The sequence below is a fragment of the Festucalex cinctus genome, chromosome 7 (genome assembly GCF_051991245.1).
Source record: "Festucalex cinctus isolate MCC-2025b chromosome 7, RoL_Fcin_1.0, whole genome shotgun sequence".
NCBI classification, from domain to species: Eukaryota; Metazoa; Chordata; class Actinopteri; order Syngnathiformes; family Syngnathidae; genus Festucalex; species Festucalex cinctus.
In genome coordinates, this window is record NC_135417.1 from 8211327 (window position 1) to 8236292 (window position 24966).

Genomic DNA, 24966 nt, shown 5'->3' on the forward strand with positions numbered 1-24966 from the left:
TTGAAGAGGACGAATGGAAAATGGACTTTTGAATTTCTAATTGGACTCTGGAGAGCCTGCACAACCATCAATTGTGAAATTAAACAACCAAGTAAATATTTTGTCAGCTGGCCAACTCTAACATTTGTGAGCTGTTCTGAATTTTTCTGAATTGTGATGTAATAATACAGCTAATTTACATAATAACAAGTTTCTCTGCCCGTGACTTGGCAGCAAGGCTAGACGAGGATCCGCCACTTTCAAGCCTTCTGGATGTTAAGGAGAATTAGTGGCACGATTTAAACTGCATCATTTAGTAGCATCTGAAAACAGTAATATAATAATGTAAATAAAATATACACCAGCAAACTTTGAAATAGTTGTTGTAAAAAAGAATAAAATATATATATTTTTTGTCATGTTGTCAAACTCCAACAAGCCCTGTATTGTGTAATGTTTGTGTCCAACATGTTAAGATGAATTATTTCAGATGGCTTTTAATATGTTGAAAACACGAGACGGAAAATATCACCTTTGAATAAGATGAAGAAAGTGCACCCATTCCCCGTTCATGCGCTCATCGCTGCGTGTCAAGGTAATGAAACGGAATTATTCATGGGCGGAATATGCCAAGCGCTCTCCTCACAAGGAGCCGATAAATGAACGTCAAAGAACCGCAAAGGTTTGCGACCAATCAAGAGAAGCACATCTCAGAGGGTATGTTTGAAGAATGCTTTTATTTTGTCACGTCGTCCGGCACTAAAGATGGAACGCAAAGCACTTGACTGATGATCACGGATCACTTAGTAGCTGGCCATGGTGGTCTCCAGCCAGTCGTTGAAGATGCAGACCTGAGACGGAGAACAGATCGCCATCAATCGGTGCCACTGACTTCGAGACTCTTACGGACAAGTATTGCTGGCGCAAGTTTGGAGATTACCTTGGCGTAGACACCGGGGTGGTTCTTCTCGGCACATCCGTATCCCCAAGACACGACGCCCTGAAGCTCACCGTTGCACACCACGGGGCCACCGGAGTCACCCTGATGGCACAAAGTTTCATGATTAACACCAGAATTTTGATACAGTGTGTGTGTTTCCATTGACAAAAGTTCGAAACTACGGAAAAAAAAAAACATTCTGTATCGTACAAATCTTTGAGTAACGTTATGGTTACAGTTGTCTGCTTCACTAAGGCAATCAGTGTAAACGACTAAACGACACAGTTGAATGCCGAGCTGGTGTTACAGGACAGATTAACCCTCCCGACACTTTAGATGTCCTAGGACAGATTAACTCCTGGTTTAAAGTGTCCTCGGACAGATTAACTCCCGAGGGTTAAAGTGTCCTAGGACAGATTAACTCCCGGGTTAAAGCGTCCTACGATAGATTAACTCCCAAGGGTTAAAGTGTCCTAGGACAAATTTAACTCCCAAGGGTTAAAGTGTCATAGGACAGATTAACTCCTGAGGGTTAAAGTGTCCTAGGACAGATTAACTCCCGAGGGTTAAAGTATCCTAGGACAGATTAATCCCCGGGGGTTGAAGGGTCCTCGGACAGATTAACTCCCAAGGGTTAAAGTGTTTTAGGACAGATTAACTCCCAAATTAAAGTGTCCTAGGACAGATTAACTCCCAAATTAAAATTTCCTAGGACAGATTAACTCCCGAGGGTTAAATTGTCCTTGGACAAATTTAATTCCCGGAGGTTAAAGGATTTTAGGACAGATTATACCCATCTAGGATAGATTATAACCCCTTCAATATTCATCAATTAATTATCTGCAATTTTTTTTTTTCAAAAATAATCTTTCTTCTACAACCCTCTAGATGTTGTACAGATGTGTATATATAATACAAAGTCTATAAACAAAATTATGGGTTGGGGAGGGGGGGGGGGTCTGATCTAGAGGCGTTAAATCTATTTTAGGATCCTTTAACCCCTGGGGATTAATCTCTCCTAGGATGCTTTAACCCTCGGGGTTCTGGAGGGTTAACAGTCCTGTTCCGCACCTTCAAGTGGCAAAGCAAAAGTGGAATTGCGGCTAAAAGCACTTGACACTGAAAATGGATTTGATATACCTGGCAAGAGTCCTTGCCTCCCTCCAGGTATCCGGCGCAGAACATGGACTGGGTGATCATGCCGGGGTAGGAGTTCTTGCAGTCCCTTTCGGACAGGATGGGGATGTCCAAGCACTGCAGCTTGTTCTTGTCGGCGGCTACGGAAAACCGAAAAACGGAACATTCGGAGGAAACTCAAACTGACGCCGGAACCGGCAAACGAACGCCGACGTTGCGACTTACTGGAGCTCATGGTGTTGCCCCATCCGGAGACTTTGCACATGGTGCCGGCGGGGGCGCAGCTGCTGGGCAGGGCCACGGGCTTCACGTACTGGTTGAGGGTGGCGGGTTTGCTCAGCTTGATCAGCATGATGTCATTGTCGATGTTGTACGAGCTGTAGCGGGGGTGGCGGATGACGCGGGACGAGCTGATGAACTGCTCGGTTCCCTCGGTGATCCTGATGTTGTGCTCGCCCATACGCACCTCCACGCGGCTGCACGACATTTCAGGGTTGTGAAAAGTCGGCTGGCGCGCAGGATTGAGGCACGTTCAGAAATGCGGGGGGGTGTTACGTACGACTTGTAGCAGTGAGCGGCGGACACCACCCAGTTCTCGTTGACGAGGGAGCCTCCGCAGAAGTGGTAGCCCGAGTTGAGAGACACCTGATGGGGCTGCGAGTACTTCTGGCACTCATAGCCTCCGACGATCTTGTCGTCTTCCGTGGCAACTGCAATTACATGTTGGGAAGGACGGATTCATGGACGCAACATCTTGAAAACATCAACAGGATCTAATCAGCGATCAAGGAATCGAACGGTCGCTTCAGTCTCTTCAACTCTTTCCTTGTTGACAAATACGAGCATTGATATATTGACAACTTTCGTTCACTCTCAGTCGTCAAATGAGCTGCGATATTTACGGAAAATCTGTTCGGTGAAAGCTGTTCTGGAGCAACCAAGTTCTACTCCTGTTTTAGGCGGCAAATGAGGCTAAAATTCATTTACTCAAGCCTTCTCTTAGCTCCTGCCAACATTACTCCATTACCTGGTACCTCGGTGCCAACATGAGATCAATCGCGAGTGCCAAAATTAATTTAAAACAGACGAATGGTTTTCTCATGTCCGTGATTCTGAAGGCGTGTGGCACTCACAGGCAGCTCCGATGAGCAGAACGAAGACAAGACACCTCATGGTTGCAGCGTGATCTTGTTGATGAGGGGTCCTTACCTGAAGGCTCGCTTTTTAACCGCTGCCGGTACCGCTGCCCTCCTCCACGCTCCGTCCTGATTGGTCAGCAGAGAGCCAATCACCGCTGGAGGATGTTGGGGTGTTTTGTATCACTTTTTTTGTCCAGGCATCACCATCTTGCTTGAGTGTTAAGATTTTAGTTTAATCTGTTTTTTTCCCCCCCTAAAATTAGCCATAAAAGAAAAAGTACTCTGACCAAAGTACAACTAACTTCCAATTCATGTTACATTTTCACCTTTATTCTCTTAAATTCAGATTTAGTGGCTTTGCTTGAGTGCTTGTGGTGACATAAGAACTTGTTGATAAGATATCTCAACACGTGGACGTTTCCCAGCATCTTCTACCTCAAGTGCACTTGACAATCTTGAAAAACAAACAGAGAACAAGGTCTTTCTTAAATAACTTTAGTAACACGACTCAGCGGAACACATTTGGGCAAAATCTACTTGAACTCATAAAGAAAAATACACCATTGAGATGTTGGGGCCTGGCTTTACAATTTGTACAAATCAGTAGTGTGTCACATTTAAGTATGAAATGTGGTGCTAGCTACATTGTGGGTATCACTGCCCAATTTCTCAAGATTTGAAGTTAGCTGTCACGGCATCCTAGCAACAAATGGAAAAGGAGTTTACAAACATGGATGTTGGAGCTGTGAACTAGCTTAGCGCTAGCTAGCAGGAGGCTAATAGCAATTGTAGATGGATTTAAAATGGGACCAAAGTGAGAGAGAAGAGAAAATAAAAACATATTGGCCAGCGTACGATGTGTGATCCTGGACATGAAAGTAATCTATTTTAAACTAATAAAAAGAAAAACCTTTCTGTGGATTAATACGCTGCGTCAAGGCACTGGTGTAGGCTACATTCAGACACGTTTGAAAAGTGAATATAGCTTTGTTATTTTTTGATGAAGAGAAAGAGCTACTGCGATTGGTTGGCAACCAGTCCAGGGTGTCCCCCGCCTACTGCCCAGAGCCAGCTGAGATAGGCGCCAGCAGCCCCCGCGACCGTTGTGAGGAATAAGCGGTCAAGAAAATGGATGGATGGATGGAGAAAGAGCTACTGGATCTTTCATTTGTTGAACCATGATGTGTATTTTCTTTTTAACAAAACATGAGTTACATACAATCACACATAGGCTAAGTGTGAAGAGGTTAAACAAAAGAAAAACAATATTGAAAATAATATAGGCCCTACAGAATAATTCTGTTCAAGTAAGCTATCTGATGTGGCCAAATGGTTTTGAGCTGCTGAATCTCAAGACTTGCGGCCACAATCAACATGCGAGCTTGTGAACGGTCCATCTGCAGAAACTTTCCACTGCACCGTGTCAAGGTCAGCGATGCAAAAAACAAACGGGAGAGAAAAAAAACAAAACAACTCAATCTACTGTAGATACAAATAAATTGTGATCCGCTCCAGCAAAAACGTCCGTATGTCGCTAGGATTAATGTTGAGACATTTTAGACACTTTAGACATAATCTGTCGATTTTGAGATTTCCCCCACAAATAGCTTTCTTAAGAATTGTAGATTCATTTTTCCAGCAGCACAAAAGTTAAAATTATAATAGAAGTGGATAAAGATAAGCAATTATTAGTATGCATTGTTACTGTCTTTAGCCTAGCTGCTAGCTAGCGCCGCTAGCTAATCCCGTTCTTCTTCAAAACAAGCGATTTCACCCTTCTAACATTAATATTGCTGTAACTTTGTCATTTTTTGAGGTGTGTATAACATTCTAAAAGGAATTAAGTGTGGAATTTTTATATTTGTATATTTATGTTTGTAATTTTGATTTCTTTGGGCACTGGCTGGGAAAAGCTCCAGCGCCCCCGCGACTCTTGTGAGGAATAAGCAGTAAAGAAATTGGATGGATGGATGATTTCTTTTTTTTACCCTTTTGCCAGTCACAATTACAACTCCTTAACAAAGCCACAAATATAAACTTGTTCCAACAAAAATGTTACGATTAGCTTGCGTGTAGTTCAGCAATATAAAAATCTATCAGTTCTGCTTTGATCACAGATGTTTCAGCAGTGCTCAGTCAGCTTCTTTTTTTTTTGCACACATTTTGGTCAAATTCGACCTTTGGGGGTGTGTCTAACAGAGAGTCAGGCCTGCCAATATAAAGCAGACCTCGGGTAACGTCCTCTCATCGACAGGATCACTTAGCAACCATGAGGTGTCTGGTCTTCGTTCTGCTCATCGGAGCTGCCTGTAAGTAAAACATGGCGGAAATCGCATCGCTAAGTTTGGTTCAAAACTTTGTCGTTTGGTTTCCTAGTCGCCACGGAGGACGACAAGATCGTCGGCGGCTACGAGTGCCAGAAGTACTCGCAGCCCCATCAGGTGTCCCTCAACTCGGGCTACCACTTCTGCGGAGGCTCCCTCGTCAACGAGAACTGGGTGGTGTCCGCCGCTCACTGCTACAAGTCGTACGTAACACCCACCCCGATCTTATGAACGTGCCTCAATCCTGCGCGCCAGCCGACTTTTCACAACCCTGAAATGTCGTGCAGCCGCGTGGAGGTGCGTATGGGCGAGCACAACATCAGGATCACCGAGGGAACCGAGCAGTTCATCAGCTCGGCCCGCGTCATCCGCCACCCCCGCTACAGCTCGTACAACATCGACAATGACATCATGCTGATCAAGCTGAGCAAACCCGCCACCCTCAACCAGTACGTGAAGCCCGTGGCCCTGCCCAGCAGCTGCGCCCCCGCCGGCACCATGTGCAAAGTCTCCGGATGGGGCAACACCATGAGCTCCAGTAAGTCGCAACGTCGGCGTTCGTTTGCCGATTCCGGCGTCAGTTTGAGTTTCCTCCGAATGTTCCGTATTTCGGTTTTCCGTAGCCGCCGACAAGAACAAGCTGCAGTGCTTGGACATCCCCATCCTGTCCGAAAGGGACTGCAAGAACTCCTACCCCGGCATGATCACCCAGTCCATGTTCTGCGCCGGATACCTGGAGGGAGGCAAGGACTCCTGCCAGGTACAGAGTGCCTAAAGCAACTTCTCAAAATTGATTTCGAAGGTTGAGTTGTTAACCGTTTGTCTTTCCCTCCCCGCCGTCAGGGTGACTCCGGTGGCCCCGTGGTGTGCAACGGTGAGCTTCAGGGCGTCGTGTCTTGGGGTTACGGCTGCGCCGAGAAGGACCACCCTGGTGTCTACGCCAAGGTATGACAACACAGTACATTTGACTCTAAAAAGAGTCTATTTGGTCCCACTCTAAACAGACTCAAATTTACACTTGCAAGAGACTCAAATATTTGTTTTTGATCCCCTTGTGGATATCAGCAAACGGTAGAAGTGGCATAGCTCAGGTGGTAGAGTGGCCATCTCCCAAGCTGAAGGTCGTGAGTTTGTTCCTAAACACTTGTGTAACTTTTTTTTTAACTCATTTGCTCCCAAAAACGTATAAATACGTTCTATTTAAATTTTGTTGTCCCAAAGATGTATAGAGCATTTTTTTATGCTAGAGCATACAGAAGGCTTTTATGTAGCCTTTCAACTGCAAAGAACAGTTGAAGAAATTGTTATTACACAAACAGCCAGCAGGTGGCAGCAAAGTATAAGAGATCAACTAAATAAATAATGATGAAACAGCTATAGTCTCATGCTAATTGCTGCAAAACGGAAGCAGATTCAGTCAAAATACCAGGGAGTGGCAACGTAAGATGGCCGTTGGTGGCTTCTTTTCTGCTTACGCTGCGTTAGCATCATTGACACTCCATTTAAGTCCATGGTAGGTCCCTTCCTTGTTTTCCTGATCCCCAATAGAGTCAAAAAACCTTCGGGATCAATAAGAAGTACTTTCAAACACTGAAAACTTCCAAAATTTTGTCGGAAATGTCATCAAGATGTTCCAAAGCGGCAAGCATGTGTGCTTGTCACGTTTTGTGTTGAGAGTCAAGATAACTTCAAATAAATGATCTGCTATCCGGCAAAGTAACAAACGTTGTCAATCCGCAGGTGTGCATTTTCAACGACTGGCTGGAGACCACCATGTCCAGCTATTAAGTCGGATCCTGCAATCGATCACCTGCGCCTCACCTGCAACATCTTTTTACCACCCAGGACGCGGCAGGATTTTCCCTCCGATGTGCAGAAACTTTCCATCCGAATAAATAAAAAGCTCCAACTTTGATTCCGTACATTTTTGTTGTGTAACATGCCAGCTGCACTCCATCACTGAAAACAATCTAAAAATTCTCGTGAAAAATAATATTGATCGTCAATTCGGAAGATTAACACGTATCGGGTGCCAAGTCAAGGTTACAACTAAAGTGAACTTTTTTCTTTTCTTTTTTTTGGTGGCGAAACCAAACTGCTCTATTTCTATGAAAGCACTTTGAAACAAGTACGGAGAAGTTTTCCCATCAGCGCCATGCCAGGAGTTTTATGAGTCTGCAGGGCCCTGAGGAAAGGCTTAATAGTTGCCAGTCAATAAAAAGCCTCATAAAGAACACGTCCAATTGGAACCCGGCCAAAAGGGCTTTGAAGCTCGGATTGTTCATCTTAAACTAAAAAAAAAATGAGACTTTGGAAAATAACACTGGCACATCCGCACATACAGACAGGTCTGGACTGGCACAAATACTCAGCCCAGGCATTTTTGACGTAGACCCACCGACACACACCGAATCCTGACCACCCGTGGCTACCACGTAGCTCTACCACTTATGTTTATTGCTTCAGTTTGCTATCTATATATTGTAAATAGATTAATGGGCTGCTCCTCTAATTTGTGGGCTCTCTGGGGTCAAAATGGGGGAAAATAATAATTTAATAGCACCAAAATCGACCCCAAAAGACACAGACCCACCAGGCATCTGCCCAGTATGCCAGATGGCCAGTCCAGCCCTGCGTACACAGGACATATCATGATAAACAACACAGATATTCATTTACTATAACATGGATTTAAAAAAACAAAACATGAAACGTTTAAATAAATGACTTCATACTTACCAGAGTTGCCGAATATCACAGGTATTCTTGAGTGTAACTTATAATACATCCGTGTTTTGCTGGAAGAAGTCGGTTGTAACAAGTTTTGTTCTCAACGGCCAATCACAAAAAACAGGGGAAAAATGCTGACATCATCGACGGCCAACACGCTGATCCTGTTGAGGAGGAATCGGAAATCGGATGGGTTAATGAAACAGCCCAGTTGCTCATACAGTTAAGTTACATTGGCCGGCACTACTGATTGTTTGTAACTCACTACAATACGGAAGCTATTGCATCCATATTTATTTTTCCCACTGCTTTCCATAATATTTGTAATTATGCAAAACAACCCCCCCCCAAAAATAAATAAATAAATAACATCACAAACAAACAAACAAACAAACATGAGTTTTTAACCCCATTTTGAAAACACAAACAAACCGTATTTTCAAGTATATTAAACTGTTAAAAAAAAAAAAAAGATTGTGATAAGTGTACAAAGTTTATACACTTACAATATACGTCCAGAAAGAAGTTGCCAACAAGCTCCACTCGGCGCAAATTAGGCGGAACCTTTCAGCCATTGTTTTTGTTCCCCACACGGACAACTTTATTCGACGCGCCGTCAATGTCATGTCAGCTCCACCACATTTTTCCTTGTTTTGCTGACCGCCGCTTTCAATTTTACGCGAATTGTCGTACGATTTAAGCATGAGGATGTTTTAATCGTTTCTTAAAAAAAAAAAAAAAGTGTCTTTCCCGTGTGGGCATTTTTGGTGTAGTTTCGTCGTGGGCGAAAGCGAGGCGACAAGATGCGTCTGACGCTGCGCGCGTTGATTTCCCACGGCCGAGTGGCCCGGAAAATGGGACTCGGTCCCAAGTCCCGACTGGACATGCTGAGGAACCTCCTGACCGGACTGGTGCGACACGAGCGGATCGAAACCATCGCAGCCCGGGCAGATGAAGTCCGCTTCTATGCCGAAAAGGTAGCGAGCTAAGCTAGTCAGCTAATCGAGCTAACGCACAACTGTACTGTAGTACATAAGTGTAGACAACATGAGTTTTCAGTCCATATCGTTGACAAATTACGTTCATAATATTAACTAGTATGTTACTAGTAGTGCACTAGAAGCCTGTCATTTGTGACGATATTTCATCCTACTAGTGTAATTGTACACATTACATTACTACGCAAAAATAAATATATAAATAAAAATACTAACTTTTTAAAATATGCAGTATTAAACGATACATTGATATCTTTGATATCTTAACACTTTTTCCTGTGTTGTTACTTTAAAATTAAAAGACATGGTAATTTTTTTTCTAAATATATAAAAAATACGTAAGTGTAGAGATGATTCAAAAAAAGGTAATATTTGTATTTATTTATGAAAACATACTTAATATATATGGTTGGGAAACAATTTTGCAATTGTAATTGCAAATTGTAATTAACAGAAATTCAATTGCTTTAAATATGAATGCAATTGGAAATACAATAAAATAAAAGTTGGATTAAGAAATATATTCAGTACTAAATACAAAAATGTAAATAAATAATAAAAAAATAAAGTAAATGCAAACATATTAAGAAAAAATGCATGCAATATTTAAAAACAATTATAATATATTTTAATTGACTATACTATAATGATTCCCTGTCTAAATGTGTGTCGTTTATCATAGCTGATCGACTATGGAAAGAAAGGCGACACAGACGAGAAGGCGATGAAGATGGCAACTTTTTGGTTAACGGTACGAGGACACATCTGTTCTTTTTTTTTTTCCTTCTATTGATTCGAGCTTAGTCGCGGAACAAATTCCACTCAAGAAATTTGCTTTGTGACATTTTTTGGCCCCATGGCAGGAGAAGGACCTGATCCCGAAGCTGTTCAAGGTGCTGGCCCCGCGCTTCGAGCGCCAGTCGGAGGGCTACACGCGCATGGCCCGCACGCCCAACCGGAACAACCTGGACCGGGCCAAGATGGCCGTGCTGGAGTACAAAGGAAACCCGTTCCCGCCGCTCTACCCGGTCAAGAAACAAAACCCGCTCACCCTCGTCAACCAGTTGCTCGCCGCCTACCGGGAGGACAAGGCCAACTCGGCGGCCAACTCGGCAGCCAACTCGGCAGCCAACTCGGCAGCCAACTCGGCGCCCAAGGCGTCAAGTCAAGCGGAGGACTAATAAATATAACTTTGTTGTTTTTTTGTATTTTTTTTTTTTTTTAGTCATGTTGACCAACAGATGTTTGTGTGTATAATAATAATAATAAAAAAAAACTCAAGTGCCACAACTCAAGTGTAAAAAATACAATTTCACTTATTATATGAAGATTTTAGTATGGTGGCAACATGAAGTGAACAAGTTAAAATAGGGCAAAAAAAAAAAAAAAAGTGCAGTTACTTCATTTAAACTCGAGATGGCGCCAGAACGAGCCACATGCATGCACACATTTTTCTTTTTCTTTTTTTCTTCCCCGCTCATCTTTAAAACAGTGTCAAAAGTCTGAATAGTCCCATTAAACAAATAATTGTTTTACTAACAAAACAAAAACATTCATAGTATTTGTTTCGTACGAACATCCCATTTGCTTTTATTTATAGTAAAAAAATAAAAAAAAAGTTTTTTTTCTTTCTGTCCCTGTAAGCAACGGTAAATAATACACAAATACACGAGACCTGTAGTAAAACATGTTTTAATTATTATTTTGGCAAAAGTGTATCATATCTACAGCATATTTGACACCATTAAAATGCATTTGAACAATGCTTCCTTCAGTGCTGTGTGCTCTTAATCAGAGGAGCTTAAAAAAAAAGTGCGCTTCTCTCGTCATGCGTACATAATTCATCACCTGGTACGGTTTCACCTGTGTTTAAATGCAGAAGCAGCGATGGAACAAAAAGGATAATATTATACATTAGACGTAATCACATACAAGCACAATACAACAAATCATTCAAGTATTGCTCTGTACTCAACGCTCACACTGGATGAAATGACAAAAGATGCGGGGAAAAAAAGCCTGTTCATGACAAAATGGTCACTTTATGAGAAAAAGTACGTGGATATGGTTGTAGTGCGACAATCACCATATGTGACGTATCCATACCGATGACATTTTCTTGTACCGCACACCGTTTTTAAATAATTTTTTAAAGAGTAGCTGGTGGTACAATCGACACCGCACCAGAGTCGTATTTACATGTGTACACGTTAGCATATGTTTAACAACATCGTAACAAGGTGACATCACAAATAAACAAGACCAGGAACATTAAAGTGCTCCATGCAGGACACACAAAATGTACACTTGATTGCTTTTCTATCTACACACTGTAGTCGTAGTTTGACATGAAACCAGAAATTCAAACGTTGGCACAGTTTGAACACTCGTGTGCAAAATGGGTTGCTTTTCTTTAGATGAAGCTAGCTCGCCCCTTCCGCGGAGTTAGCCGTGTCATGCTAAGTACATTCAAAATATTTTTTTTTTTTTTTTAAATACTTAAAATGACATCCTCAATGCTGTACACGTTAACCTCTTGTTTCTTGTTTGCCTTTTTAACTGAATTTGACTCCCAAAAGTATTTTTAATTGGAGCTCACTGACTTAGATGCTACGCTACAGGCGGCTAGGTAGCATTAGCTGTTGTGGCTATCCACAGAATTCAGACATTCTACGCACAAAAAAACAAAAACAAAAAAAAACATTCATGTGGATTTTAGTGGGGGAGTTATCTTAATAAACAATCTTTGCGTGAGGAATTAGCGGACACTTGGGTGTAAAGCGACAGGCTGTTAGCTTGTGTTAGCTAGTTAGCAAGATGGTAAGAAATGTGATTTGGCTAGCTTATGTGCTTTGATGTTTTTATCTTCTGACAGTTTGGATGGATAAAGAGATGTTAAAAGGGTGACATTTTATGAGGAAAAAAAAGAACATTTATGACAATGAAAAGAATTAAAAAGGAAAATTCCTACCTTTTTTAAGAAAATGAAAATTTCGTATGAGAAGTTGTCATATTATGTAAGTTCAGTTGTAATATCAGAAATTCAAGATTTTACATGAAAAGTAAAATGTAATTAATGTAATTAATTCAATTTAATTTAATTTAATTTTTGATATTAAATTATCAACATGAGTAGTTGCCAAGTTCAACCAAATTTCGCCAATATAAAAAGCTATTTTTTTTTTTTTTTAAATACTGTTGGCCAAACTTTATGAGAACACTGAAGCATATTGTGTGTATTAATTGTATCTTATATTTTTTAAAAAGGTGACTGTTTAATACACACCATAAGCTAATAACACTGAATATATGGAACACCTTTAAGGATGGGAAATACAACATAAACATGCACTGTTGTTGTTTTTACAAATACCATAAGAGATATTTACCATTTGAATAAAAAGCTATGATGAAGGCGAAAGAAAATACTGTATAGTGGTACCTTGACTTCATGTACAACTTTTGAGATTTTTTTTTTTCTTTGTACAGAACAAATTCATCGCGAAAGTCTGGATACCACTGTAGAAAAAACAAAACAACAACATAAGAATATATATATATTTTTTTAAGTCAAAATGTGTACAAATGAATTAACTGAATTAAAAAAAAATAGTAAAAATGTACAGTAATTTTTCACCAAGAAGTAAAATGTGATGGCACAATCTTTGATGGTCGAGAATAAAATTTGATTATTAATAATAAACAAAAAAAATAAACTATTTACAATTAAAGAAAAAAAAAAAGATACGTGGGATTTTGTCAGTTTTTTTTTCCCACGTGGTCCTTCTACTAGTCAAATATTTATTGCTTCTCTCCTCACAAGCGCTTTCGTGTGCTCCTTCCATATAAAGTCTTTGATATTTGTACTCACTCCGTCCTCCCCGTTTTCACGCCTTGGATCCGAAGCCGCCGCCTCCTCCTCCGATGCCGCCGCCCTGCATGCTGAAGTACTCGGTGAAAGACGGGAGCCGCACGGGGACCGGCGGCGAGCGCACGGTGGCCGGCCGCGGCGGGATGGGCGGCGGGAGCGGCGGCAAGATGGCCGCCAGGTCGTCGACGGCGGCGGGTGAGGTGGTGATAATCTTCTGCTCGCTGTTCCTCGGCACGTCGGGGACTTTGCGTGGCACCGTTTCCTCCACCGTCTTGACGGGATCCTGCATGGGGAGCATCCGGAGATCATTTTTAGGCGCAAATATTGCAAAAAAATGTCCTAAGTTAACAAGCAGAAGTTTCTTTTTTACAAGAATTTATGAAGTGAAGATTTAAAGTGGAAGTCAAGTCAAATTTTTTTTTTTGCTCAGTCAAACCCAAAAACGTATAAATAAGTTTTTAATACTTTGTTCTTCACTCCCAAAAATGTGTTTATATGTTTTTTTTTTGTTTTTTTTTATGCTAGAGCATACACAAGGTTTTGACAGCTTCTGACATGAAAATGTTGCTTAAAGCAATGGTAGTTATTACAAAAAACGGCCAGAAGGTGGCAGTAGAGTACAAGAGATCGGCCAGGGCCATGTTGCAACAAGCTCTTTTTGCTAGTGTTTTCACCAGGAATGTTAATAATGGTGAAACTTAGCTATATTCGAATGCTAATTGCTAAAAAACAGAAACAGATACAAACATACTTTTTTTTCCTGATGAAAGAAGAGACTCTAATCTTTCTTTTGGTACGTTCCAAGTTTTTATAGCAATAGAACAGAATATTCAGTGGGCCTTGCAATAATCAGTCAAAATCCAGCAGGTTGTTGCTTCAGTCAAAATGGCTGCCAGTGAATGAGTTAATGATATTAAATTTTGGCCAAGAAGCAGGAAGGAGTGATGAAAAAAGTATATTTTTTTAAATGAAAGTGTCAGACTTAAAAAAAAAAAAAAAGTCAACATTTTATAAAAATATTAGTCTAAATATTCAGCTGAGAGAAAGCATAAAAAGAAAAAAAGTCACCATTTTCCACTCTGAAAAACTGCAGGGAAAAAAAAGTTGCAATTCGGCAAGAATAACATGAAAAGAAGACTTGTATAAAAAAAAAAAAAAAAGCGTCCTTGGGGATCCGACTCACCGACTGGATGGAGAAGAGTTCGGTGAAGTTGGGCTGCGAGTCTCCCAGGAAGGATCCGTTGCCGTAAGCGTGGTGCGGGAAGCTCTCGCCGCCCTCGCCTCCTTTGGGACTGGACAGCAGGATCCCGATCTGAGACGTGCGCACGTGGTACGGGAAGTTCTTGTTGGCCGCCGACGGTCGTGTTATCACCTGGGAAGAAGAAAAAAAAAAAAAAAAAAAAAAAAAGGAGCTTGAGTCATGAGCAAGTATGTATGTTTTAATGCAATACACTTCCATAGATTTAATTACCATTATGAGCCACAATTTTTTGAGCGATGTACTTATTATAAAAGCCTGCTTGTTCTTTTTGAATGGAAAGAGTCCACACTTGAGTCCGATTGCGCAATCTGCCATTGTTTTGGTTAGCAACAGAGACTCTGAATGGCCTCTGCAGTTGTCCACGTGAAAACGAGATCATCAGTTAACGCCGATGGGAAAATGGCGCCGTCGATGTGAGGGGGAGGCGTTGTTTATTGATCCGTGCAGGATCAATAAGGGCTACGAACCAGGAAGACGATGTGGGCGTAGAGGTGGATGCCGAGCTGAATGCCGTTGACGATCTTCTCCCGAGCCCAACGGGGGATGCCAAAGTTGGCGATGAGAGCCATCACCGGCACGGCAAAGAACCTTAAAAAAAAAAAAAAGACAGACGATACAGAGAATCAAAATGCAATCTTGCTCATATGAAAAGAGAAAAAAATAAAAAATAAATTCCTAACGGTAGCGAGGGAGCCGTCAAGTCCCACACGCTAAAGCAGATCTAAATGAAACAAATATAAGAGAAAAAAAATAAAATGTTCAGTTAAGCAAACTTTAAAGGGATACTTTACTTATTTAGCCATTTTTGGCAGTCAAGCAATATTTTCCCTATAAATAATTCGATATTTTCATTATTTTTCATGTACAATTAGTACCTTTAAAAACACATTTTGCAACTTGCTGTCGACTGAAAATGACATCACAAGGGCTCAGGTAACCAATCACAGCTCAGCTTGTGAATGTACATGACCAAACCTAGAAAACAGGTGAGCTGTGATTGGTTACCTGAGCCATTGTGATGTCATTTTCAGTCGAAAGCAATTTGCAAAATGTGTTTTTAAAGGTACTGATTGTGCGTGAAAAAAAAGAGGAAAGTATCATATTAATTATAGACAAAATATTAACTTTTTATTGCTATAATGAGCTAAATAAGTGACGTATCCCTTTAAAGGATTTTGTTTTTGCTTCTAGGGTTTTTTTCTTTTGGGAAAAAAAAAGATAATTTGTCAAAAAGTCATCTTCAACTTTGGTCAGTTGCTTATCTTTAGTCAAAAACAACTTTTTCCCAAGACACTTGCGTGAATTATAAAATCATAAAAAATAAATACAAAATAAAAATGTTTATTTTTTTAAAAACATAAATAAGGTAAGATTTTTTTTACAGCAGTTGTTACTATTTATTAATACATGAATAATTATTAATAAATAACAAATGTTTTTGTAACTATTATTTTTATGATAATATAAAAAACGTACTGAATATTTTATATATTATTTTTAACACAAATAAGACAAATTTCACAAGATTATAATATTAAATCACAATTTCATTTTGGCCTTTTCATTCTGACATGTTTGAAATACACCTGTTGTATATTCAATCATCATTCATCGTTTTTTTTTTTTTTCTAGTCATGTTGACTGAAATGTGCTAAAAATGTTACAGTGCAGTGACATGCTTTTCTTTTATTCTAATATGAGTTTTTTTTAAATAACATTTTTTTTAATCCACGTACAGAATAGGCAAAGGGCCAACTTAAAACAACTTGAAATCCTCTTGACAATTCAAGTACATTTCCTCAGAAGTGCATGAATAATTCAAAGAAAAAGACTCTTGTGGCTGATGAATGGGGGAGGGGCTGGGGTGGGCGGAATTCCCCGGTGGGCGGAGGACTCACCATAGCGTGTAGGTTGTGAAGAAGGGCACGTAGAAGGGCTGCTTTTCCGGGTAGTGCTTGAGCGAGACCAGCACGGCGTAGCAGAACCACACGTAGGCCAAAAGCTGCAGGCCCATCAGCCCGTAGCCCGCCGGGCTGTCGTACGCGTACAGAACCTCGCCGGGGTCGAAAAACTGAAAAGACAAAAAACAAAACAAAACACATTTTGGTCAAGTCCAGGGTTATTATAGTTTTGGAATTTTGCATTTTAGTCAGTTTGGATTTTGTTTTGTTTTTGAAATGTAGTTAATTTTAATTAGTTTTCAGGGTGGTTCTGTTAGTCTTATTAGTTTTAGTTGTTTAATAAAGGCTTAGTTTTAGTTTCAGTATTAGTTTTAGTTTTAAAAAATGTGTATTACTTGTGTGCAATATTAAAAAAAAAAAAAAAGACAATTAGAACGACATCATTTGAATGTGCTTTTCTATTGGCTGCTGCTAGATGACGTCACTTCTGTGTGACACATTTTCATTTCATTTTTTTTTTGGCGGTGACATTGACACCTTCCTCGAGTCCTCGCTGTCCTCACACGCTCATCTCGACGACGGGCCGCGAGCAGATTGCATTTCACGGTCCGGCGCACGCCCAGCGTGACCGGGTTGTTACCCGCCGCTACGTAATGCACGCTCGTCTCCGAGGACCGGATTCCTGAGAAAGTCCGATGTTCCAGTTGCGCGCAGCCCATAACCCAGCCGGGCTTATTTTTAGCGGGTGCTCCCTCGAGAGTGTGCAGCTCGTCTTTATATTTAGTCCACGACGTACGCGGCTGCTTATCGGCACCAAGCAGGATGTTATTAATTCATCAGATGCTGAACTTCACAGCAAACGGATTCTTCACACTCGAAATGCGGAGACGAGCCGGCGCATAATTAATGAAGGGTGACCATAGTCACTACACGGAACTCTGCATGGTAATGAGGTGACTGCTTGCCCCATTTGGGACACATGAAGCAAATTGAAGCTATTTCCTCAAATACACAGCTTGCTTGACGTCCGACTTTAAAAATTGTTCCGCGACCAAGGTCGAAACTCAAGTGACTTGTCTAGCAAATCCATTTTCCAGATGAACGTGAAATGAAATGTCATGAATCCATCCCAGCTAGATTTGTTTTGTTACAACTTGACAACAAGCAGCAGTCAAGAACACATCTTGACAAAAAAAAAAGTGTAAAAGTGACACATTGTGCATGTCATCCAAATTTATTTTAGTTAATTAAAACTAACAAAAAAACAAAAACTAAAATTCAAAAAACAATTTTGTCAACTAAAGAAAATAAAAACAAAAATGTTAAAAAAATCAAAATAAAAAAAACTAACAAACTACATTTTATATATTTCAATAATTATAGCAAAAACGTCCTTCGTTTTAGTCTTTGGCAATTAATTTAATAGATGAAATTCCCCGAGGAATTCCATATTTTGTTGCAACTATTTCTAGAAAAAAACTCTGCCTGCTGTCGATGAGGTCATTCTAAAGTGCTCTCACACGCGTGGTATCATTTCACAGAAGCGGTTTCGCTCCGTCGAGTCCAAATGTCAAAAGCTGTTCAATTAGCGTGAAATAATGGAAGGCGGCGGCGACGGCGGCAGTGGCAGCTGGGACCCAAACCGGCCATTTTTCATTTGTTGCGGATTATCTTCCCACTTGAGTGCACAAAAGCCCTCGAGGAGGCTCGTTTCCAGCAGGTCAACATTACGACATCCTCCAACGGAGACATCGAGAAGCATTTTCACGTCATCATTGTGTTTTTTTTTTTTTATTTTAAGAGTCACAGCTGAGCTGGAGCCAATCCCAGCTGATATGGGGAAGAAGAAGTGGGAGGCGCATGTCAGAGGGATCTGATTGCACATCCATGACTTGCATGGATGTATGGATGTATGGATTAGTAGGTGCTGCTGTTTTGGTTAACAATAGTCAAAAATCGGCTAAGCAGTTAACTCTTTTATGACCATGTGTAGATTTATTCGGTAGTATTATGACCCAGAATTGTTTGAGCAAGGTTCTGATTATGAAACCCGCCTTCTTATCGTTGGAAAGAGTCCACACACTTGAGACTTATTATGATAGCTGCTGCTGTTTTGGTTAGCAACTGAGTTAACGAATGGGCTCGGCAATCAACTCTTCAATGTTAGTGTGTAAACGAGACAATTCATTAAATGGAATTCGGGAGGCAAGCATTTGAGGGAGGCATTCATTCTAAATCCACCGATTACAGTTGGTGCTGCTGTTTTGGTTTGCAACAAATCATCATGAAATTGCTTTTTTAATGGAGAAAGAGCATTTTGTGATATGCACAAGTAACAATTACATGAAACTGGACGAGTAGTTTTGGAAAACTGTAATATTTGGACTTTTACAGGCTGCAATTAGAGGTGAACAAAACGAAACATTTCTAGCACTTAATACAGGGACATTTTTTTTAAATCAGTTTGTAGTTTTTTTCTTTGGTGTTTCACAAACTTAAAATTGAAAAAAAAAACCCATCAAATTAAACATATTCATGATGAGAATATTTTGACTTTAACAAGCTGTTTACCAAAAATTGGCAGCACGGTGCTAGTTGCTAAAACGCCTGACTCACAGTTTTAAGAGTCTCAGTTCAAAATCTCTCCAAAATGTGTTTAAATAAATAAAGGCTTACAAGAAATGTGGAGAAGTACCCTCAACCTGTCATTCAAGTAAAAATGACTCCATCGAAAAAGCGTGTGAGTTGACGCATTAGTGTCAGGTTCGATGACGTGAACGTCGGCGAATGATGGTGCAGTTGCGTTGCGTGCGTGCGTGTACCTCGGCCTCGTAGATGAAGAGGATGACGTAGGTGATTGTGTAGACGGTCATGTAGATGCTCAGCTTCACCGAGCCGCTGTGGCTGATCCTTGCCCTGGGACACGCACACACAAAGTTCAGATAAAGACAGAAGAGACACTCGCGTGTTTGACATGTTGCGGGGCGGGACATAAAAACTACATTGAGATTTACGGGCAAAAGCACACCAGAGGACGGCTGAGCTCACATTGGAACTCTTTGAATGATAAAATGTGAGCTCCGTTTCCTTAAAAGAAATATTCAACTTCAGCTTACAGCCTTGTAAATATTACAGGCGCAATCCTGTTCTCCTGGCTAAGAGAGATTTTATCCAAGAGGGGGGAAAAAAAACAAAAAAAACATCCTTGGATCAGTTGTTTACAAAACATGAGGCAAAAAACACTTCTGAGAGAGAACATGAACCAAAGAGATGAAGACAGCAGTTAAAAAAGGTAAATGACCAACATTTTTATTCTTTTATTCTTTGTTTTTTACATTATGCACAACTCTCATTTATTGTGCAATAATCTAATTATAACATGTATTTGTTATATGTTTTGATGCATTTTTATGCTTTATAAAACATTTATGTCTGAATTTTAGGAGGCTTGGAACGGATTAGGGCATTTACATGGAAAATGCGTCTCGACTTACAAAATTTTCGACTTAAGAACTTTCTTCCAGAACCAATTAATTTTGTAATTTGAGGTACCACTGTATCTGGATTTGAATATTACCATTTCATATTTTTTGTCGAATTGATCATGTTTTGATAACAAAATAAAGCAGGTTAATGCAAAATGAATTTGCATGCGCAAAGACCCCCCCCCACACACACAGAGACAAAAACGATGTCAGAAAATTGGTTTCGATTTTCAAAAGTCTTGCGAGCACTGAATCAAAGTGAATCGTTCCACTTTAAAATGAAGTGCCCTTGAATCGTAATGGACACCGTGTAGCTACACATCAAATAGGCTTTTATTGAAGAGATGCACGCACGCACGCACACAAAAAATAAAAATTGCAGTCCCAACCTGGTGACGGTGAAACCTTTGCCCAGCAGTATGAGCATAAGCAGGAAGACCAGGAAACTGAGTGAGAAGAGTAATTTCCCTGGAGAGACACAAAGAGGAGACACCAGAGTAAGAAGGAAAGAAGAAGCAGTCCACAATCATGCACACATACTCACACTATTATTCGAGCATTTTCAACTTGCAACAAGGTTACCTTTCTTGGACCATTACGTGTTTGGACAACAGTGGTAGCTATTGTGGAAACGTCGACTAGGCTAGTGTGGCACGTTTGGGGCGTGGTCTTAACATTCTAACTTTCATATCCAGGAAATACAAGTGCCAAGAAGGAAACAATATTCCTGGAACTATTGTTGGTGATGTGGTCAAAGGTTTTGGGACAAGTGACACATTCGTCAAGAGGAAAATTGGGTTACAACAGCTTCCGCTCTTCTAGGAAGACTTTTGACACAATTTGTGTGGAATTTTTTGCCCATTCATCAACAACATCGTATTTTTGAGCACGTGAGGACAAACGACAGAACCCACCGAGTATTTTCAGGCTGCCGTTGCCGACGCCATCCCGAGCGTACAGGCCCCAGTAGACGCAGTGGAACAGCAAGCTGAGCACTGCAAATGGGAAAGAAAAAAAAAAAAAAACGTGTGAAAAACCAGGACACGGAAAGTCGGAAACACATGCTGGGAGAGCAGAGAGCAAAGATGTAGAAATGTGTGGTGGGAACTGGGAAGTCATGAATATGGGCTGACCTATATGGATTTTTTATTTTTTTTTGGCCAGAAAAAAATAGTGATTACTGATTAATCAGTCGATGAATTAAAATTTGTATAATGCTACATTGTAGTTTCAGTTTCCCTCCATGGCCATGATGACTATGTAGACATATACACTTCAATGATCATTTTATGTTAACACATACACAACAAATTGACGGATAACTAGCTTAAAAAAAAAAAAAAGTGTTCAACTATTTTTAGCAACAAAAAATGCTTGCAATATCTCAATGTCCCTAAGAAAGAAGACATTTTGCAGTATACAACCTGTCCAAGAGATAGAAAGACAATGGGTAAAAAAACGGGGGATACAGAATAGGGATGTAACGATATCCAAACATCACGATACAATATTATCACGATATGAAGGTTGTGATACGATAATTATCATGATATTGTGGGAAGGTTGGCGACAAAAATAAGGTCACAATATTGGAAAAAAAAACAAAAAACAAAAACAAAACAAAGCTCAGACAAAAAAAAACACAATATGGTGCTTTTGAACATTACAGCAATGAAAAATATAAAAATGTTATATTATATAAAAAAAAAATATAAATATATATATTGAGGCACTTACTTGCTAATGCTAGCACACACTGAGTTCTTCCACAAATTGACTCTGTTCACAAGCATATTACGTTCCCATTTATCTGACCATGAGAGAGCATTTTTAAACATAGAAGGGCCAAAAGATGCCTTCAAGAACAGCAAGTTGCTCATCATGAAAGTTCCCCCGAATGCCCGATATATTGCCAACGTTTCGGGAGCAGTGTACTACTTGAGCACAGCGCGCGAGTGCTTTTTCCACCTCGGGAAGAAACGAGGTTCAAAATAAGATGCATTTTCTGAGGAAAAAAAACAAAAAAACAGACAAGCCTTTGAACGGGATCAGAGAAGGCATGGGAAGTGATTTAAAAACGAAGAGGGGGGGAAGCAAAGGAGGAGGCGAGATAAGAAGGAGGAAAGAGATGAGTGCGGGGCCGCTGTCGGCCGGCAATGCTCCGGCGCGCCGTTCAATAGCGGCCATTCAGACGTTAATACGGGCCCGATAAGATCAGCCGCGCTCGAGTGTGGATTAAAGCGGCTGCGAGATTGCGCACGGCTCATTGTCATCCTGCCGCGAACCTGAAACCGCCTCCCGTTGTGTCATTGTGTGTGTGCGCCTAGGATGGAAAACACTCACCCTCCACACCTGCGGCCGTCATAAACATTTTGTAGGTGGTGTGAAGAAGCTGTCTCCCCTTCAGATTGTCTGCGGGAAGAAAAATGCATCAAAGGGGATGAGGGAAAGGAGGTGGCTTTTGTGCTCACGGGTGACGGCGGCGCAGACAAACGCCAGACGCGACAATAGAAGGCGGCAGAGGAACCATTAGCATGCGTCCGCATACACACGCCTGCATTTCCCGGGGATGAATATTTTACCAGTCCAAACACCCCTGCGAAGAGCCGCGGGGGGAAATTTACAGGTGAGGAGCAGGTCGTAAACATTAGCGCTTGCCCCGTGTATGACGTGTTCTCCGAGAGGATGCTTACACAACAAATAGCAAAAGGAAATTGGCTATTTTTCACCAACAAGACTCGGCAGTGGGAAGTTGAGTCAACAAGGACTTCTCTGACGGCCTAAACACTGCTTTCTACAAGGGTGTATTAGGGCCACATATAAAAATATTTTTTTGTTATTTAAAAAAAAAAAAATAGGAGGGAGAATAGTCTGAGAAAATACTCACAAATTAACGAGAAAAGAAAACTTGAATTTTTGCAACATTATAAAGTGGCAAATGGCAAAATTGCAAGAAAAAAAACCTCACAAATTTACAAGGAAAAACTTGCATATTTGCGACATTATAGCATGGCAAATTTGCAAGGAAAAAAAACTCACAGGTTTTTGAAAAACAATTGGCAAATTTGTAAGAAAAAAAAAACTTAAATTGACAATGAAAAAAATATATGCAACATATAGTAGAACATTTGTGAGAAAAAAACCCTCAAATTCATGAGAAAAAAAAACCCTCAAATATTTGCGACATAATAAAGTAGAAAATTTGTGAGAAAAAAACAATAAAATTTATGAGAAAAAAACCCCCTCAAATATTTGCGACATTATAGCACGGCAAATTCACTGGAAAAAAACTCAGAGGTTTTTGACAAATCAACTAAAATATTTGCGACATTATAAAGTGGCAATGGCAAAGTTGCAAGAAAAAAAATCACAAATGTATGAGAAAAAAACTCAAATATTTTCGACATTATAGCATGGCAATTTTGCAAGAAAAAAACTCAGGTTTTTGACAAAACAACTCAAATATTTGTGACATCATTAAGTGAAGAACTGATCTAGGACGGTTAAACCAGGCGAGTGGAAAAGTCAAATTTAGCACAACATTCTGCAGCCAATAGGAGACGTGGCAGATAAGTGAAAATGTTTTCTCGCTCCAAGTCTCCCGAGTGAACATCAGCACAGATGCGCCTCATCATGTGCCGTAATTGCTCCGCAAGGATAGCGGGGAACATTCTTCCCACTAGTATCTATTCGAAGCTGCAGTAACTTGAGGAATCGAGATAAAAAAAAAACGATGCAGGGGGAAGTCACGTGGACGATATAACAACAGGGTGTCACTGCTGGAGGTATTAAAAAAAAAAAAAAAAAAGTCCTCGAGGAGCTGATCACATCACTGAAATGTTCCGTTTAGTGGTCCCGTGTATTCCTTTAAAAGAGAAGGAAGCGTCATGCTTGACCTTGGCATCGTATTTCACTCGACACTTGCAAGGCGACATGAAGGATGAATCTTGCAAAAATGACATTTGAAAAATGCACGCGTGCCGGCTCACATGAAATGTGATTTGAATGAAAGATCGAGAGCGGCGGCGACGATCAACTGACGCTTTTTATGCCATCGTATCTTTTTAAAAAGCATTTTCAAGGGCACACGCAAACAGATTACATTTAATGTGTCAGTTAATCAGTCAGTTCGTTAGCAAAAACATTCGAGACGAGTTTGATTTGTTTATGTGAGGAATCTTGTCACTCAATTTGCCCCATTGGAATGACTTGCAAGTGTTCCTCAAAAACATTTTTTTTCGTTCAGTATTTTTATAAAAGAAAAATAGCACTGTATTGTATAAGAAACTAGTAATTGCAGATTCTTGCAAGTGTTCTCATTGTGTATTTGTATTTGACGATGTGCTCAGTTCAATAAGCAACTGAAGGGCAGCGGTGACTGTGGCTCTCCTTGCCTGCATGTGAGGGGCATCCCACTACCTCATTTGCCTTCATTTCTTTCCCACTTCTTTCATTGTCGTCAGCACTCAAATTTTTGGCTACTACATAACTAGCAAGTTATAATACAGAGGAACCTTCCAATTCAAACACCCCAAAAATCAAACGTAAATATATGCCTTAAAAGTCAAACAGAAGCATCATGTGTGTCAAGATGTAAGTTTTTTATTTTTTTATTTTTTGTGCTTTTTATTCTGAAGTGACTGCAACACAGCAACATGTCCGGCTGTGCAATAAAATACAAGATTCTTATTGACCATATCAAACTGTAAAACTCAAATTAGAATTTTTTTTTTTTTTTTTTTTTTTTTTAAGATCGTATTGGAGCAAATTTTTGTGCCTCCTATTTATTTATTCGCCTTTGGCTGGAACAAAAACGGTAGCTAGCTCCGAGGTCCGCGTGGCAGCTGGGACTTAATTTGTAATGCACATCTACAGGACTGGGGTGGAAATGGTGATTAACAATTTAGAATGGATGGACCAACAGTTCTGTCAACAAGGATTTATTTGGACATTAAAATAAATATTGTCAATATAATATTTAATATAATAATAATTAAATATGAATATTAAAACATATTTGCATCTTATTAATCAATTATTGTGATAAAGTCTTGTGTTGATTCCAAGATGACGAAAACCTGATGGCAGAATCCAATCCCTTGGCTGTGAAGCCACCACCAAAAGTGGGACGAAAAAATCTATTTGGGATTGCTGTGCCTTGGCGGAGGACTACACTCTACTCTAGTTAACAATTGAGAAGG

General features: G+C 40.3%; 4 protein-coding genes across 8 annotated transcripts in view; 2 read left to right on the forward strand and 2 right to left on the reverse strand.

Moving 5' to 3' along the window:
• Positions 1-697: 697 nt before the first annotated feature.
• Positions 698-9133, reverse strand: LOC144022896 (trypsin-2). Of its 4 annotated transcripts, XM_077528089.1 has the most exons (8): positions 8259-8478; positions 3522-3649; positions 3266-3406; positions 2616-2766; positions 2282-2532; positions 2060-2196; positions 920-1021; positions 698-830 (listed from the first exon to the last, which is right to left on the reverse strand). In XM_077528089.1, the coding sequence occupies exons 5-8, from the start codon at positions 2514-2516 to the stop codon at positions 783-785; spliced, it is 522 nt and encodes a 173-aa protein (XP_077384215.1). In that variant the 5' UTR covers positions 2517-2532; positions 2616-2766; positions 3266-3406; positions 3522-3649; positions 8259-8478; the 3' UTR covers positions 698-782. The 4 variants fall into 4 exon arrangements, with proteins under 4 accessions (XP_077384215.1, XP_077384212.1, XP_077384214.1 ...); XM_077528086.1 differs by lacking the exons at positions 3266-3406; positions 3522-3649 and adding an exon at positions 8756-9133 and having other exon boundaries at positions 8259-8413; XM_077528088.1 differs by having other exon boundaries at positions 3266-3649.
• On the forward strand, positions 4578-7434 carry LOC144022898 (trypsin-2-like). The gene is made up of 7 exons (XM_077528090.1): positions 4578-4623; positions 5450-5504; positions 5572-5722; positions 5807-6057; positions 6143-6279; positions 6363-6464; positions 7260-7434. Exons 2-7 carry the CDS (start codon positions 5465-5467, stop codon positions 7305-7307), a joined length of 729 nt encoding a protein of 242 aa, XP_077384216.1. The 5' UTR covers positions 4578-4623; positions 5450-5464; the 3' UTR covers positions 7308-7434.
• On the forward strand, positions 8816-11012 carry mrpl17 (mitochondrial ribosomal protein L17). The gene is made up of 3 exons (XM_077528091.1): positions 8816-9226; positions 9930-9998; positions 10111-11012. Exons 1-3 carry the CDS (start codon positions 9053-9055, stop codon positions 10426-10428), a joined length of 561 nt encoding a protein of 186 aa, XP_077384217.1. The 5' UTR covers positions 8816-9052; the 3' UTR covers positions 10429-11012.
• The window catches only part of tmem145 (transmembrane protein 145), a 33253-nt gene continuing 19210 nt past the window's right edge, over positions 10924-24966 (reverse strand). The window contains exons 8-16 of one of the 2 annotated variants that reach the window (XM_077528085.1): positions 22109-22177; positions 20680-20760; positions 20155-20233; positions 19103-19196; positions 16278-16450; positions 14847-14967; positions 14302-14490; positions 13119-13401; positions 10924-12766 (exon numbers count right to left, since the gene is read on the reverse strand). In XM_077528085.1, coding sequence (XP_077384211.1) covers positions 13135-13401; positions 14302-14490; positions 14847-14967; positions 16278-16450; positions 19103-19196; positions 20155-20233; positions 20680-20760; positions 22109-22177 — 1073 coding nt within the window. In that variant the 3' untranslated portion in view covers positions 10924-12766; positions 13119-13134. Of the gene's footprint in view, positions 13402-14301; positions 14491-14846; positions 14968-16277; positions 16451-19102; positions 19197-20154; positions 20234-20679; positions 20761-22108; positions 22178-24966 lie in introns of both variants that reach the window. The other variant, XM_077528084.1, reaches the window with a different exon arrangement.

Coding starts and splice junctions, on each gene's coding strand:
- mrpl17 (XM_077528091.1), top strand. CDS start 9,053: ATGCGTCTGACGCTGCGCGCGTTGATTTCCCACGGCCGAGTGGCCCGG. Junction 9,227..9,929: donor TCCGCTTCTATGCCGAAAAG/GTAGCGAGCTAA, acceptor CGTTTATCATAG/CTGATCGACTATGGAAAGAA. Junction 9,999..10,110: donor TGGCAACTTTTTGGTTAACG/GTACGAGGACAC, acceptor GCCCCATGGCAG/GAGAAGGACCTGATCCCGAA.
- LOC144022896 (XM_077528086.1), bottom strand. CDS start 8,307: ATGTATTATAAGTTACACTCAAGAATACCTGTGATATTCGGCAACTCT. Junction 2,767..8,258: donor TGTGATATTCGGCAACTCTG/GTAAGTATGAAG, acceptor ATGTAATTGCAG/TTGCCACGGAAGACGACAAG. Junction 831..919: donor ACCCCGGTGTCTACGCCAAG/GTAATCTCCAAA, acceptor TCTCCGTCTCAG/GTCTGCATCTTCAACGACTG.
- LOC144022898 (XM_077528090.1), top strand. CDS start 5,465: ATGAGGTGTCTGGTCTTCGTTCTGCTCATCGGAGCTGCCT. Junction 6,058..6,142: donor GGGCAACACCATGAGCTCCA/GTAAGTCGCAAC, acceptor GGTTTTCCGTAG/CCGCCGACAAGAACAAGCTG. Junction 6,465..7,259: donor ACCCTGGTGTCTACGCCAAG/GTATGACAACAC, acceptor GTCAATCCGCAG/GTGTGCATTTTCAACGACTG.